This window comes from Asparagus officinalis, chromosome 8 (assembly GCF_001876935.1).
Source record: "Asparagus officinalis chromosome 8, Aspof.V1, whole genome shotgun sequence".
NCBI classification, from domain to species: domain Eukaryota; kingdom Viridiplantae; phylum Streptophyta; class Magnoliopsida; order Asparagales; family Asparagaceae; genus Asparagus; species Asparagus officinalis.
In genome coordinates, this window is record NC_033801.1 from 5,426,650 (window position 1) to 5,441,866 (window position 15,217).

Below are 15,217 nucleotides of genomic sequence, written 5' to 3' on the forward strand. Positions count from 1 at the left end.
CCCCGCGGCCCCCGCCCGTCCCCCACACGAGTAGTTGAAGACTGCTATAGCTTATATGCACTGCCTATAGCCTCATCAGGAATATATACAGATGACTAATGAATATAGACGTAACGCCTCATTTGCTAAACTGAAACTATCAAACGAGATAACCATAGTGGTAAAGCCTGTTGATAGTCACATCAAAATATTGTGCGATCTTATCTATTTTATGTCTGGAGCTCGGTAAACAAATGAACAGCCATCTCATACCTATCATTCCTATTCACATATATATATATATATATATATATATATATATATATATATATATAGAGAGAGAGAGAGAGAGAGAGGGTGGGAGAGAGAGAGACCTACACCCCCCACACCCACACCTCACAACGATGGGTGGTTGTATTTTTGGGAAGCTAACAAGTGGTTAACTCGCCTACATAAGGTTCAAAACAAAAAAGAAAAGAAAAAATATAGAAAAAACTATGTTCTGCTTGGCTACAAACCAAGATTATCTTACAGGCAAATAAAAGCCAGATCCATTTAGTCCACTATTTCTTTCTGCAGTTGCCTACCTTACACTACAAGTTTGATCATTTACTGACAGCAGGTTGTACTCAAAATTTCACATTGGAGAAAACATGATGCAGACAGAAATTTGAACTAAAACACGAGAATATAATTACAGAGAAGAATAGTTCCCAATTCCAACATTTCCATTTCCGTGTCACTTTTTAGAGACAAAAATGAAATCTCTACGAAAATAATGTGGAACGGCTCATGCAGAACTTGAACCAGCATCAGCTGTAGCTCTTTTCTTTGCGAAGTACTCGTCAGCACGAGCAACGTTCTTTGCAACTGAAGGTTTCACCCACTTCTTACGACCAGGCAGTATAGTTAGAGTGCAACCAGCCGCCTCAAGGTTCTCTTTTGCTGCTGATGAAAAGGCTCGTGCCTTCACGTTCAACTTGATGGCCACATCCCCATCGCCCAAAATCTAGACGAAAAGTTGAAGAATGAGGATTTACAATGGTTTTCAAATGAAAGTAGAGGTAAATAAGTGAAGGCAAAGTTAAGCTTTCTTTTTTTAAAATAATAATAATAAAAATAATAATAATAATAATAATAATAATAATAAACAACCCACCCACACTTCCCTTCAACCATGTGGGGCTTCACCTTAACACCAGGGGCACATCCCTTCAACACGAGGAAGACTGAAGGGGACTCAAACCTAGGACCAAAAAAAAAATAATAATAATAAAAATAATAATAATAATAATAATAATAATAATAAACAACCCACCCACACTTCCCTTCAACCATGTGGGGCTTCACCTTAACACCAGGGGCACATCCCTTCAACACGAGGAAGACTGAAGGGGACTCAAACCTAGGAACACACAGCGGCCCGAGTGAACTGACCAAGTTAAACTCTGGTCTGTGCTCCCCACCTTTGTATCCCTGATGCATACAGGTGAATACGGGCAAGGATTCAAACACAGGCCATCAGTGGTCTCACGCCCCAAAGCCAAAGGCACCTGACCACCTGTGTCCACCCTTCGGTGGTGCAAAGTTAATGTTAAAATAGTTAATTAAATGAAATTTGCTTATTGATTATTGTTTTGGAGTTGTAACTTACATCTCTTAGTTTTGTGATTGGTGTTTTTCAACTTCTTCCAGGTTATAAGTTGGCTTGTAGTTGGTAATATTATTGTGTCGAGTGTTAGAACAACGTACTACAGCATTACCACATATCGGTCACCATTTCCTCTGTTGAGAGCTGCGGAAGCCAAACAACCAAATCAACGTGCTACGAGAAATCAAATCAAACGAACGTCGAGAGAAGGCCAAACGAACCAAATCAATACCACAAACATAAACAACCAATTTTAACGTGGTTTGACAAGTTGACTACGTCCACGGGGCAAGAAGGGGATAGGGTTTTTCACTAATAGAGAAGAAGAGTACAAACTGAGATTACAAATCACTCAAACTCACCAATTAATCTCACCAATAAATCTTCAATTCTCTCCAAACAAAACTCTAACCAATAGCTTAGAAAATACATCTTTTCTGTGCTGCAAATATCCTCAATTTTTTTCTTAATTCTCTCTTCCAATTGTTCCATATATATAGAAATCATAAAATCATAAACATACTAGGAATTCTAAAACAAAAAACAAAACAGATTTGGAATCCTAATAATCTGTTACCAAAACAGATTAGGAATTTCAATAACCTGTTAACAAAACAAATTAGGAAACATATTAGGAACCTGCTATCCAACACTTTAATGGGAAACAACACGCTAATTATAATCATTCCAACAGAGCAAATGGATCCCAAGTGAAGCTGTTGATATCACAAGCGCCACCAGAGATGCGAACACCATCGTTGTCACAATCTTCAGACCACTGAAAGCAGAATCACATAACTAGTGTTAGTATATATCCAGAACTGAACACGTATATATATATCACTTTCTCTAGCAAAGTAACAGTTTTACCAAATCTTAAATCGGTTCTCTGGAGCACCAGTAGAGTAGCCTTTGAAGTAGAAGAAGCGCCCCATGATGTAATCTAGGCCAAATCCAGCACACATCGTAGGATACTGAAGCCCACCTACGAGCAGAAGTGCGAAGAAAATTGGCATCATCTCCTGAGAATTCTGGTGCCCTCGCTGCCTCAAAGTAGTACAGATGAGCAATTTGAAAGCATGTGGAAGATTAAACAGAACGAGTTAGCAAACCTGGACACAGTTAAAGAGCTTGGCATCCTTGTTCTCAGACTCTATAGCGTGTACAGTCGGATGAAACACCTTATACCTGAGATTAGTTCACATAAAGTTTAGATTTCTAGCGTAAATAAAGATGAAAAAGATTATGAAATATGATTAAGGGAGTACTTCCTCCTTGCTTTGAGAACTTGAGAGCCCATCCAGAAGTCGAAGAAAGCGTAGAATATGAGCACAAATATGACGTAGCCATACTCTTTTGGGACTTCAATCGCTACCATCTTCTCTCTTTTGTATGACAATTCTAGTGTTTACGATGCTGTTTAGATTTGTTCAGCGAGGTTTCCTGGGATTTCTGTATGGGCTTATATAATTACAGAAGACTGATCTTGATGCAGAGTTAGCGTTAAGATAATGAAGTCAACTGTTGAATGATGTATGAATGTTAGAGAGAATTGCCATTTCAACTGAGTTCCTTCCAGCCCAAGGAAATATGACCACTGACTGAGTTCATGAAAAGTACTAATCCTAAAAAAATGGGAGCAGGTAAAGTTCAAACCTCATATTTTAAAGCTATAATATAAAGCTGCACAACTAAGTTGGTCAAATACAGTTTCTAACACAGTAAATAGTTCATTAATCAATTAGGAATTAATCCTCTTATTTCTAAGTCATCACTGTGACTTGTATAAGCGGTTAGGGACTAAGATATTTCTTAAACATAGCTTGATAGTCAAATTAATTCAAAAACTTTACCTATTAGAAATCACACCCAATTTTACTTTTCTATCATTCTTTCAGTTGTGGACTATACTTATACGTGAATTTCTAACATCGCGACTGTAACTTTGAGGAATTTGTGCTGCATGTCTTCTCTAATTTTCCGGCCCTCCTGCACATCTCCATACATATTTTCGTCATTCACACAAAACTATAAATAAATTTATGCCCATTTTCTTAAAATGTGTTTGATTGTTTAAAGCTTTAGAATTAGCTGTATGAAAAAGTATTATTCTGATGAAAGGTCTAAAATTATTTAATTAGCTTTCTCTATCAGCATCATATATATAGTAACGATATATTTAATTTCAAGCTTCCTCTATACTATATATTATCGACTTATTATCGGCTGTTAAGATTTAGGCACGAAACGATGTCAATAAATGTATAGTGGCAGTTATGATAAATGTATAGTGGCATTTTGTCTAAGTTCACCAGATAGAAAGAAGGCAATAATCGGCAACTATGTCTAATCTATGTCCTAAGCATGCATAAAGGAGGACTTGATATTATCAACGACCAAGATAATGAAGCAATTCCTTTCGTGGTACCTAGAAAATTTGTTGTGGATTTCCAACATGCCCCCCATAAACATAAAGGTGCTTAATTGTTGGTTTTTGATGGATAAGTCCTGTCTCTAGATCAACAACAAGATGACAGTCACGCGCTTCGGAATTTTGATGGTCATGTACGATTAATGTTGCATTATGGAAGAGATGGGGGGAGAAAAGAATTAAAGCATCTTACAGGACTCTCAGAACTATGACAACAAATTTGCAGTTTTCTACACTTTCAACATTGTTTTCTTACAAAAATATTTATAATTTCAACAACCATCTGAGCATAATTGAGGAGAACCTGGTCAATCTCTTGAGAAGATCCAACGAAAGATCTTCGGGCACCATCTGTGTTGCATGATTTTCCCCCCTCCGTTGCTAAAATATTCTATTATCTTGTTACTTGCATGTTTCAGTTGTATTTCTTACTCACTTCCATCATTTGCATTATCATCGACAACCATACATAAACAATAAACAAACTTGACGTGTTCATAAAGGATAAACCCCAAATTGACTAGAAAAAACTTTTACTAACCTCAATTGTAGATGGTATGCTAGTTTGAAAGTTTGCGGTACTTTCCACTAATGAAACTAGTGCACGGTATTTTTGTGCCGAACATGTTTATGAAGTTTACCCGTTTCCTTATTTTCATCGCTGAAACTGTATATGATCCTTCTTTGGTGGACATCCCTTGTTTCTTCTCTGTTCTCACGCTTCATTAATACCATCCATGTTTCTGTCGTATTTCTTTCTTGTTCTCCATTATTCTGGCTGATCTCCGCCTGAATTGATGAGCAAAGTGGAACAGCCCTGTCAGGCGCCTAACCTTTTTGACCCAGCGAACATGAAAACAAAAGTGGGGCCCACAAAGGCGGGCCCCACAAGAAGAAAAATCAAATTCGGTGGCAGCCATTGTTGAGAATTTATAAAGGATGTGGGTCCCACAAATATTTTATTATTAGTGGCGGGTCCCACATATAATATTATATTTGTGCATAGTGTTTTCTCAAACACTATAAATAGGGCCCTAAACTCTTAAGGAAATCTCATCCCAGAAACAACTCCTCTTATAGAAGAGTAAGAGAAAACAAAGAGAGAGTTTGTGAGAGTTCTTGGAGTGTATCTGATCAAGAGAGGGTGTTCTCTTGGATCAATTCTTTTGGGATATTAAAGAATTTGGCGTCGTCGTTGCACCGTGGAGTAGCTCCGAAGGAGTGAACCACGTATATCTGTGAGTACTCTGTGTTGAATTTTGTGCCTTTATTTTGTGATTAAGTCTCCGTTCGAGGCGTTATTATTGGGGTGAATCCTAACAATTATACCACCATCTTGGGGAAACCTCACAAATCTGCAAGAATTAGACCTTAGCAACAACATCATCCACGGGGTTCTCCCTGAGGAATTGGGTCGTCTTTTCAAGCTCGAGAGGTTGCTTCTTAGTGAGACATATGATATTACTGGACCTATACCGATATCCCTCTCAAATATTACATCTCTCAGGTTTTTGATCCTTCCGTACAACAAACTTACTGGACCGGTACGTGTCCACTTTGGGAATATGCCTCGCCTCCAAACTTTGTTTCTGCCAGGGAATATGCTAAGTGGTGGGTTGGACTTCCTAGGGCCTCTTGCAAACTGCAGGTTCTTAAAATTTTTGAACTTGCGGGATAACGAACTGGAGGGTAATCTTCCAACTAATGTAGGTAATCTCTCAACAATTCTTAGGGCATTTGTTGTCTATGGAAATCATTTAGTGGGAAAAATTCCTGTTGGACTGGGCAATCTGTCTAGCTTGCTGTCTCTAGCCTTGGGCTACAATAATCTGGTTGGAGCAATACCAACTGAAATCACAATGCTAGAAGGCCTTCAGTGGCTAGGGCTTGAGAGTAACAGGATATCTGGGTTCATCCCACAAGAATTCGGCCGATTAAGATACTTGTACAAACTTCACCTTGACGGAAACAACCTTTCTGGATCCATACCTGACTCAATGGGAAATATCAGTGGTCTACAGCACCTGAAACTGAGTGCCAATGCATTATCTTCAGGAATTCCGCAAAGCTTGTGGAGTATGACTAGCCTACTTGAATTAAACCTATCACGTAACTTTCTCACTGGATCAGTTTCTTCAGCGGTGGGAAACATCATGTCCTTAGACACGTTCGATATGTCAATGAATCAGTTATCAGGTGAGCTTCCAAGCACTTTAAAAGAGCTCCAACTGCTAAGATTTTTGGATCTTTCAAACAACTACTTTACTGGTCAAATTCCTCGATCCTTCAGTGAGCTTATTAGTATTGAGGCTTTAAACCTTTCGTGCAACACTCTCTCAGGAGAAATACCTGAATCCTTAGCCAATCTCTTGTACCTCCGCAGTATCAACCTGTCTTTTAACAAGTTGGAAGGAAAAATTCCAAGAAAAGGTGCCTTTTCGAGTATCGCTCTCTCATCTTTAGTAGGGAATGCTGGACTATGTGGAGCGCCCAGTCTAGGCTTTTCACCTTGCTTTACAAATCCACGCTCAGGACTTTATTTGCTAAAGTATATCCTCCCTCCTATTGCTCTCATTGTAATCCTTTTTGTTTGTCTTTGCATCATCTTGAAATCGTATTGGAAACAAACAAGTGGAACATCACCTGCAAACACTTATCCAAATAACTATAGATTGATCTCATACCATGAGCTTGTTCGTGCCACTGGAAATTTCAGTGAGGTGAACTTATTGGGAAGAGGGGGCTATGGGTCTGTCTACAAAGGATATTTAGATGATGGTCTACTCACTGCAATAAAAGTATTGAATTTGGAAGTTCCTGGAGCTTCGAGGAGTTTTGATGTTGAATGTCATGCTTTGAGCATGGTTCGCCACAGAAATCTTGTCAAACTCCTAAGTACTTGTTCCAACGTGGATTTCAGGGCACTCGTCCTCCAATTCATGCCTAATGGTAGCCTTGAAAGATGGCTCTACTCCCATAACTACTGCTTGAGCTTACTTCAAAGGATTAACATAGTAATCGATGTAGCTTCAGCTCTGGAATATCTTCATCACCACCACCCTGAGGTCACACTGCATTGTGATCTGAAACCGAGCAACATTCTTCTTGATGAAGAAATGACTGCACGTGTAAGCGACTTTGGAATTGCAAGACTATTGGTAGGTGATAGCTGGGGAGTCATGTCAGCCAGCACCCTAGGAACAGTTGGGTATACAGCTCCAGGTAGAAAAAAAAAATTACAAAATTTCACTCAAATATACCACGACTAGCATCTTTCACGTCTTCTAATTTGTTGCGTATGTGTGGAATAGAGTATGCAATTACAGGAGGAGTCTCGAGAAAGGGAGATGTTTATAGCTTTGGAATATTGTTGCTAGAAATCTTCACAAGGAAAAAACCTACTGATCCTATGTTTGTTGGGGAATTCAACATGAGGCGATGGGTATGTGAAGCATATCCTACAGCTCTGCTTGAAATTGTGGACCGTAATCTTTGGAAAGATGGGTCTGGAATTGAAAGGCCAAGTGAATATATAACTCCCATGTGTGCATGTCTGTCTTCAATGATAAAACTGGGCATAATCTGTTCAAGAGACTCGCCGAAAGAAAGGCTATTGATGACACAAGTTGCTCCGGAATTGCATAAGATCAAAATGGAGTATTTATCAGCACTCCACAAAGTTTGAAGCAGGGCGTAATTTTCTGTAGCATCTGGGAAGTAACTTTTGGTGGAATCAAATTTACCCATCATACAACTGTCAGCTAAGAACACACTTTGGAGAATTTCGTTTGCTTGTTGAGTTTTTATGGTATACCCTGCTTATTTGTTTGTTTATTTTTGTTCTTCTTTTCTTTTAATTTTTTTCTTCTAAAGAAATGTAGCCTAGTGACCTGCATTTCTTAATAATTGCGGAATTTGGCCTCCTTGTTCTCCTTTCTACTACAATACATTATCACGAACCTAATTCTTTTGTCATCTTGTTATGTTATATTGCTTGATTGTTCTGTCAGTTAGATAATTAATTTTTGTTATAAAAAAATGTAGAACAAACTTCTTAACCTTACGTTTTTCCTCATATTGGAGAGTAACATATGCTGCATCATTTTATACACAAATCATTTCAGCTTATCAGAAAACTAACGTAGGCATGATGACTGAAAACTTATATATTTGTTGTTGACATATTAGTATAGTTAAGGGTCTTATTTGTAAACTGTGTTTGTAGGGCCTATATAAGCTCATGCTATCTTATCTATGGAATTAGGGTTTCATATTCTTTATGGTATCAGAGCAAGGTCCAAAACCCTAGCCGCCATCCCCCTCTCACCCATCCGACCCCCCTAGCCGCCACCCTCTCTCACGGCCTATGATGCACGGACACGGATACGGGACACGGATACGACACGGACACGGATACGGGATACGGAAAAATCCAAAAAAATAGGATACGGAGATACGGCGAGGAATTTTTTTTCAAATTATTATTATATATAGAAAATTTTATAAAATTCAACTAACAATCTAAATTATGAATCTATCATAAATAACAAATTTGTAAACCACCATGTTGAACCTCGAGTTTGACATGGATTCCCTCGACTCAGTCCTCGAACTGATGACAGGAAGAGTATATATCTCACTGCGATGAGAAATATTACTGTTTTTTTATTCTTGTTTCCTCTGAGAGACGAGAATTTGTCTGAGATCTTACTCTTGTTGTGCGGCAGAGATGCTGCCGAAATTTTCACTGCACACAACAAGGGTCGGAAGAGAAGGAGACCAGGTGTTGGGTCTGAAGCTTGATCAATGGAGGAGATTATCAAGAAGTTGAACCTTGCGGAGGTGTCGACTTTGATGAAGTTGATGAAATTGTCGGCTGGTGAGAACGCGACAAAAACATCCAAGAAGTTGGAACTTCCTGCTATAGATCTGAAGCTTGATGGACCGGGTACTTACCTGAGCTGGTCGCGGCGAGTGAGATACACCCTTGCAGGGAGGAACCTGGAGGGTTACTTGACAGGAGAGGCGACAGAACCGGAGAAGGACTCGGAGGGAAGAGATGAGTGGAAGTCCACTCATATGTTGGTGTACATCTGGCTTCTCAACTCGTTGGTCCCGACGATCGCCGTCACGGTGGATGGCATTGAGAAGGCGAATGACGTCTGGGAGAAGTTGAGGAGGACATATGATAGAGTGGGGAATAACCTGAGGGTATTCCAGATCAAAGGAGAGATCGACGTCACAGTCCAGGGAGAGAGGACTGTACAGGAATATGCTACAGAGCTGGAGCGTCTGTGGCTGGATTATGATCATTTTTCTCCCCGGGCTAGCTGTAAGGACCCGGGATGTAAAGAGCGGGAGGCCTTTCTACAAGAGAGGACTATGGTGTTTCTTAAAGGATTGACATCAGAGTTCGCTCAGCGAATCGCATTGCTGCTAGCTCAGCCGAAGATTCCCACGCTTGAGGAGGCTGTCTCTGCTATGATCCAGGAGGAGACTCGCATTCGGCTGCAGGCGGGGACAGGTGGACTTCCTGTGGTGAAGTCAGCACTGGTAGCCTCTAACAACACTGGATCTAGGGGAGAGACCCGACAGTGTTACAACTGCGGTGCGGTAGGTCATCTAATACATGCTTGCACCAAGCCATCCAAGGAAGGAGATTCGGGTGGACGTGGACAGTTCGGAGGTCGTGGTCGTGGCCGTGGGGGTCGACGAGGTGGAAGAGGAGCAGGAAATCGGGCGAATCTGACGGTAGCAGAAGAAGAAGAAGCTGAGGTGATCTTTACTGAGGAAGACAGTGCTCTCCTGGCGATACTAAGGAAGAAACAACAAGGCATCCACGTCATTCTTCGCCAGAGGCAATACTGCTACCTATGCTCATCCGACCAAAGGTACTGATGACATACATGCTCTTGCTTCTATGTCTCCTGACAGATCATCAGCATGGATAGTCGACTCCGGTACGTCTCGTCATGTGACAGGTAATGCTAGTGAGTTCTCATCATATACTCACTTAGCATCGACTGATAGTATTCAAACAGCTGATGGTACATTTCAGCCTGTGGTTGGTAAGGGTACAGTTGATTATACTGGTTCTGTAACTTTGTCCAATGTTTTGCATGCTCCTTCCTTTCCAGTCAATCTTTTGTCCATTAGTTCTATCATCCTTCAACTAAAATGCATTGTTTCTTTTGATATTCCCAAGGTGATTTTCCAGGAGAAGGGGACAGGGCGAAGACTTGGGACTGGCACATGGCGTAGTGGACTGTGGTATCTGGATCATGAAGGGCTGGATTCAGCATTGGTGTCAGTCATAGAGGAAGCAGGAGTAGGATCTAAAATGAGTGCTGAAAATGAGTTAATGCTTCATCACCAGCGTTTGGGACACTCATCCTTTAGTGTTTTAGGTAGATTGTATCCTTCGTTATTTGAGAAAGCAAATAAACAGAAACTTGTGTGTGATGCATGTGAGTTTGGAAAGCTTACTAGAACCTCTTATGTTAGTTCTGGTCATAGAAGTTCTCATGCATTTGACTTGGTACATTCAGACGTTTGGGGGCCTTGTTCCACAAGTTCTATGAATGGATATAAATATTTTGTTACATTTATTGATTGCTTCTCTCGTGTTACTTGGTTATACCTGATGAAGAATAAGAGTGATGTGTTTGGGTGCTTTCAAAACTTTCATAGGACTGTTCAGACTCAATACGGAGCAGTTGTGAAAGTATTGAGGTCAGATAATGGGACAGAGTATATCAACAGAACGTTTGAAGAATATTTGTCAGCTCAAGGAATACATCACCAGACTACCTGTCCATACACACCAGCTCATAATGGGGTAGCGGAAAGGAAGAACCGACATCTCTTAGAGGTTGCTAGAAGCATGATGATCTCTATGAATGTCCCAGAAACATTATGGGGACAAGCAGTATTGACCGCAGCAGCGCTGATCAACAGAATGCCCTCGAGAGTGCTGGATTGGAAGTCTCCGTGTGAGATATTGAAGGGAGATAATGGTGGGATTCTTCCACTTAAAGTGTTTGGCTGTGTGTGCTTTGTGAAGGACAACAGGCCATCTGTCGGGAAGCTTTCCCCTAGAGCTGTGAAGTGCATCTTTGTGGGATATTCTGCTACTCAGAAGGGATATGTTTGCTGGAGCCCAGTGGAGAAAAGGTTGTTTGTGAGCATGGATATGCACTTTCGAGAACTCGAGCCGTATTACACCCAGAAGGTAACTTCATCCGCTAGTAACTCGCCTAATACTAGAAGTATGAGGTGAGAGGAGGAGAATAGTGAGAGATCGGTGAACAATGTGGAGAAATCCATTTCTGTATCGATTCCTTGGGAAGAAGAATTGGTTGAGGAGGAGCAGGAGAATGATGAAGAAAAGAAAAATGAGACAAGATGTGTTAGGCCCACTTTTCAGGGGGAACTACTAACCTATAGTAGGAAGGACAAGCAAATTGCAGGAACAGTACCTACAGTGCCACTAGTGCTGCCAAGTCTCTTGCCAACGCCTGCCCCGACTCCTGAAACACCTACACCACCACCAGTTTTATCCCAAGGTGATAACGTTCCTCTCCCTACTGATAACATTCCTCTCCCTACTCCTCCCACACTAATATCAGTACGGAGGACTACTCGTAGTAATGCGGGAAATCCCCCCGATAGATATGATTAGGATCTTGCCTAATTTGTATCATATTCTAATATCCACCCTGCACATGGGGCATTCATTGCATCATTGGACTCTGTTACTGTACCTAACAATTGGCAGGTTGCTAAGAAGGACCCAAAATGGAAAGCGGCTATGCACGAGGAGTTAGGGGCTCTTGAGAAGAACCGCACTTGGGAGCTAGTAAAACTACCAGAAGGAAAGAGAGCAGTTGGATGTAAGTGGGTCTTCACTGTGAAGCAGAATCCAGATGGGCAAGTTGAACGCTACAAGGCTCGTCTGGTGGCAAAAGGGTATAGTCAGACATATGGCATCGATTATGATGAGACTTTTACACCGGTGGCAAAGATGAGCACTGTTCGGACCTTAATCTCTCTGGCAGTAAATGGTGGATGGAAGCTACACCAACTAGATGTGAAGAACGCATTTCTTCATGGAGATCTAGTGGAGGAGGTATACATGGAGATACCACCAGGATTCGGTACAGATCAGACAGTGGGAAAGGTCTGCAGATTGAAGAAGTCTCTCTATGGTCTGAAGCAATCTCCCCGTGCTTGGTTCGACAGATTCAGAAGGGCTATGATTGGTATGGGATACCAACAGATCAACGCCGACCATACAGTGTTCTTTCGACGGAGTGGAGGCCACATTACTATGCTTGCGGTATATGTGGATGATATGATTATTACAGGGGATGATGAGAAGGAGATTGCCCAACTCAAAGTGAGACTGGGTAAGGAATTCGAGGTGAAAGATCTTGGCTTGCTTCGATACTTTCTTGGAATAGAGATAGCTCGAGGAGCGGAGGGAATCGTCCTATCCCAGAGAAAGTATGCACTGGATCTTCTCAAAGAGACAGGAATGTTAGGGTGCAAACCTGCAACTACACCGATCGACCAGAAGTTCAAGCTAGGTGCTGAGGCTGGAGAACCAGTTGATCGTGACAGATATCAGAGGTTGGTGGGAAGGCTGATCTATTTGAGTCACACACGTCCCGATATCTCCTTTGCAGTAAGCGTGGTGAGTCGCTACATGCACGATCCGAGGAAGGGTCATATGGACGCTGTGTACCAGATTCTGAGATATTTAAAGAGTGCCCCCGGAAAGGGGCTGATATTCAGAAAGAATGGACATGTGAACATCGAGGGTTATTGCGACTCTGACTGGGCTAGCTGTGCTGATGACAGGAGGTCCACCTCAGGATATTGCATCTTTATAGGAGGTAACTTAGTCTCGTGGAAGAGCAAGAAGCAGTCAGTGGTGGCGAGATCGACAGCCGAGGCAGAGTATAGAGCTATGGCCTTAGGAGTTGCTGAGTTGCTATGGTTGAAGAGTATGCTGGTGGAGCTGAAGCTGGATCAAGGAGATAAGATGAAGTTATGGTGTGACAACAAGTCAGCTATAAGTATTGCCAACAACCCAGTGCAGCATGATAGAACCAAACACATCGAGATCGATAGGTTCTTCATCAAAGAGAAGTTGGATAGTGGACTACTGGAGCTAAGTCATGTTTCGACTAAGGAAGAACAAGTATGGATTTTTTTTTTTCATTGTGCTTCTCTGGTTGTTTTTGTAGGAATTTTGCTTTTCATTCCCTTTTAAACTCTGCAAGGATTGCTTTTTGGACTAGTTACAGGCCAATTAACAAAATATAAATGATCCAATTTCAGGTTCTGGTCACCGACTTTAACAAAATATTGCAAATAAGCCAGCATTATTGACAATTAAAAAAGACAAAAACATTTCAGATAGTCATGTATGCTGTATGATGGATTTACCTGGAGAATGTTAAATACTTTTAGTTTTTTCATTCTGTAGAACATAGAGGATGTTCTAAATTTCTTTCTCATGAAAAGTGATGACTATAATCGCCCCTTTAGTTCTTTTAGTAAAGAAATAATCATTTGCCTTGTTAATCACAGTGAAGACTAAGAGCTGTTGAAAATATTATCCTATTGAAGATGCAACAACCATTTCACCTGTAATGGCTGTCTCTTCAGCTCATCAATGACCAATTTTGCTTCATGGTTTATTCAAGGTAATCTTATGTCCACTCATCAAGACTAAGCCTGAAAACTCCAACCAAATGGACATCATAAAACACTTCTTTTTTTTTTTTTTTGCTGTTTCCTTTCAGCGTGTTACTTCAGTGACCTCTATTATGGGTGGTAGCGGTGTGGTGCATATCAATGGTCGAAGATAATGGGTTTTGAGATATCGGCCAATCTCCAGGTTTTTACTTAACCAGTACAATTATTTCCACACAAACAATTTGTAGCACATTATGCACTGATCCTATTGCTGGAAGTAGAGTATTTCCATATGCTTTGAATATTTTCATTGTTCGTTAGAGTTTGTTTCCTTTGATTAAGGCATAATAATTTTTTGATATGGAGTTATTGTAACTTGTTAATGCTTGCATCAGACTAGAATGAGTAATATTCATAACTCTTTGTGGTCACAGAAGAAATTAATAAATAGAAGTTATTTTGTTAGTTTGCTGTTTGTTTGTGTTGATGTTCATAACCTTTTTTTTTTTTTTTAGCGTAACATATTCCTGGAGATTATGAATTTACAGTGACTTAGATTGCTGGCTCTGAGAGACGACGATATCATAGAGATCTGTTAGGCAACCCTACAGAGCTGCAAGTATTAGGCCTCAGCGATAACAGCATACATGGAAATATCCCTGAGGAGTTTGGTAATCTGTTGAATCTCCAAAAAAATCGAGTGAATATGTAATTTTGATGCATGTATATTTACCTTCTATCGTTGACTTGGGCATAATCTGTTCATAAGAGTCGCCTAAAGACAGACTTGCAATGAAAAAAAGTTGTATTAGCGTTTATATCTAAATGTGCATAACTAGACTAATGAAAATTTTGTCAGTGCTACAAATTGTTATGGTTTGTTTATACCATAACAAATTTATATCGAAATGTGTTTATAGCTAAAGATAGACCGATAAACACTATTTTTTATACCATAACAAATCTAAATGTGTTTCTACCTAAAGACAGGCTTATAAACACTATTACATTGATAATTAAGCACTATTTCTTGGGCTAAATTAAATTGGGTTGGCACAGATATTTATCATTGTAATTAATAGTGTTTATAAGTGCGTTCTTTTTAACTTACGTGTATGCGCTTGCTATTGTTTATAAGGAGATGTTTGTTTTATCAGTCTAAAACACAGCTGATAAGGATAGTTCCTTTTTTGTCTTTTTCTTTTTCTTTTTTATTGGGTCTGACTCTGTTAGATGTGTAGTATTTTATGCGTTACCAAATAATAGTCAAAAGTGTAAATGTCATTGTTTGGGGGGAAAAATTAAAGAAGAAATGAGAATAAACGAATTTGTATTAATCTCCCTAACTGATTTAGGTAAAGAATAAATACAAACTCTCTTTGTAATTTCTCTCTAACTAACTTAGAAAAAAATTATAATTCTTTTTTATCGGTTTCTCGATTTACAAAAAA

At 40.1% G+C, this 15,217-nt stretch overlaps 2 protein-coding genes across 2 annotated transcripts; one reads left to right on the forward strand and one right to left on the reverse strand.

The window, feature by feature from the left end:
* On the reverse strand, positions 2,241 to 3,244 carry LOC109820145 (microsomal glutathione S-transferase 3-like). The gene is made up of 4 exons (XM_020386242.1): positions 2,899 to 3,244; positions 2,743 to 2,818; positions 2,501 to 2,673; positions 2,241 to 2,408 (listed from the first exon to the last, which is right to left on the reverse strand). The coding sequence occupies exons 1-4, from the start codon at positions 3,006 to 3,008 to the stop codon at positions 2,303 to 2,305; spliced, it is 465 nt and encodes a 154-aa protein (XP_020241831.1). The 5' UTR covers positions 3,009 to 3,244; the 3' UTR covers positions 2,241 to 2,302.
* Positions 5,390 to 8,013, forward strand: LOC109820144 (receptor kinase-like protein Xa21). The gene is made up of 2 exons (XM_020386241.1): positions 5,390 to 7,283; positions 7,373 to 8,013. Exons 1-2 carry the CDS (start codon positions 5,627 to 5,629, stop codon positions 7,744 to 7,746), a joined length of 2,031 nt encoding a protein of 676 aa, XP_020241830.1. The 5' UTR covers positions 5,390 to 5,626; the 3' UTR covers positions 7,747 to 8,013.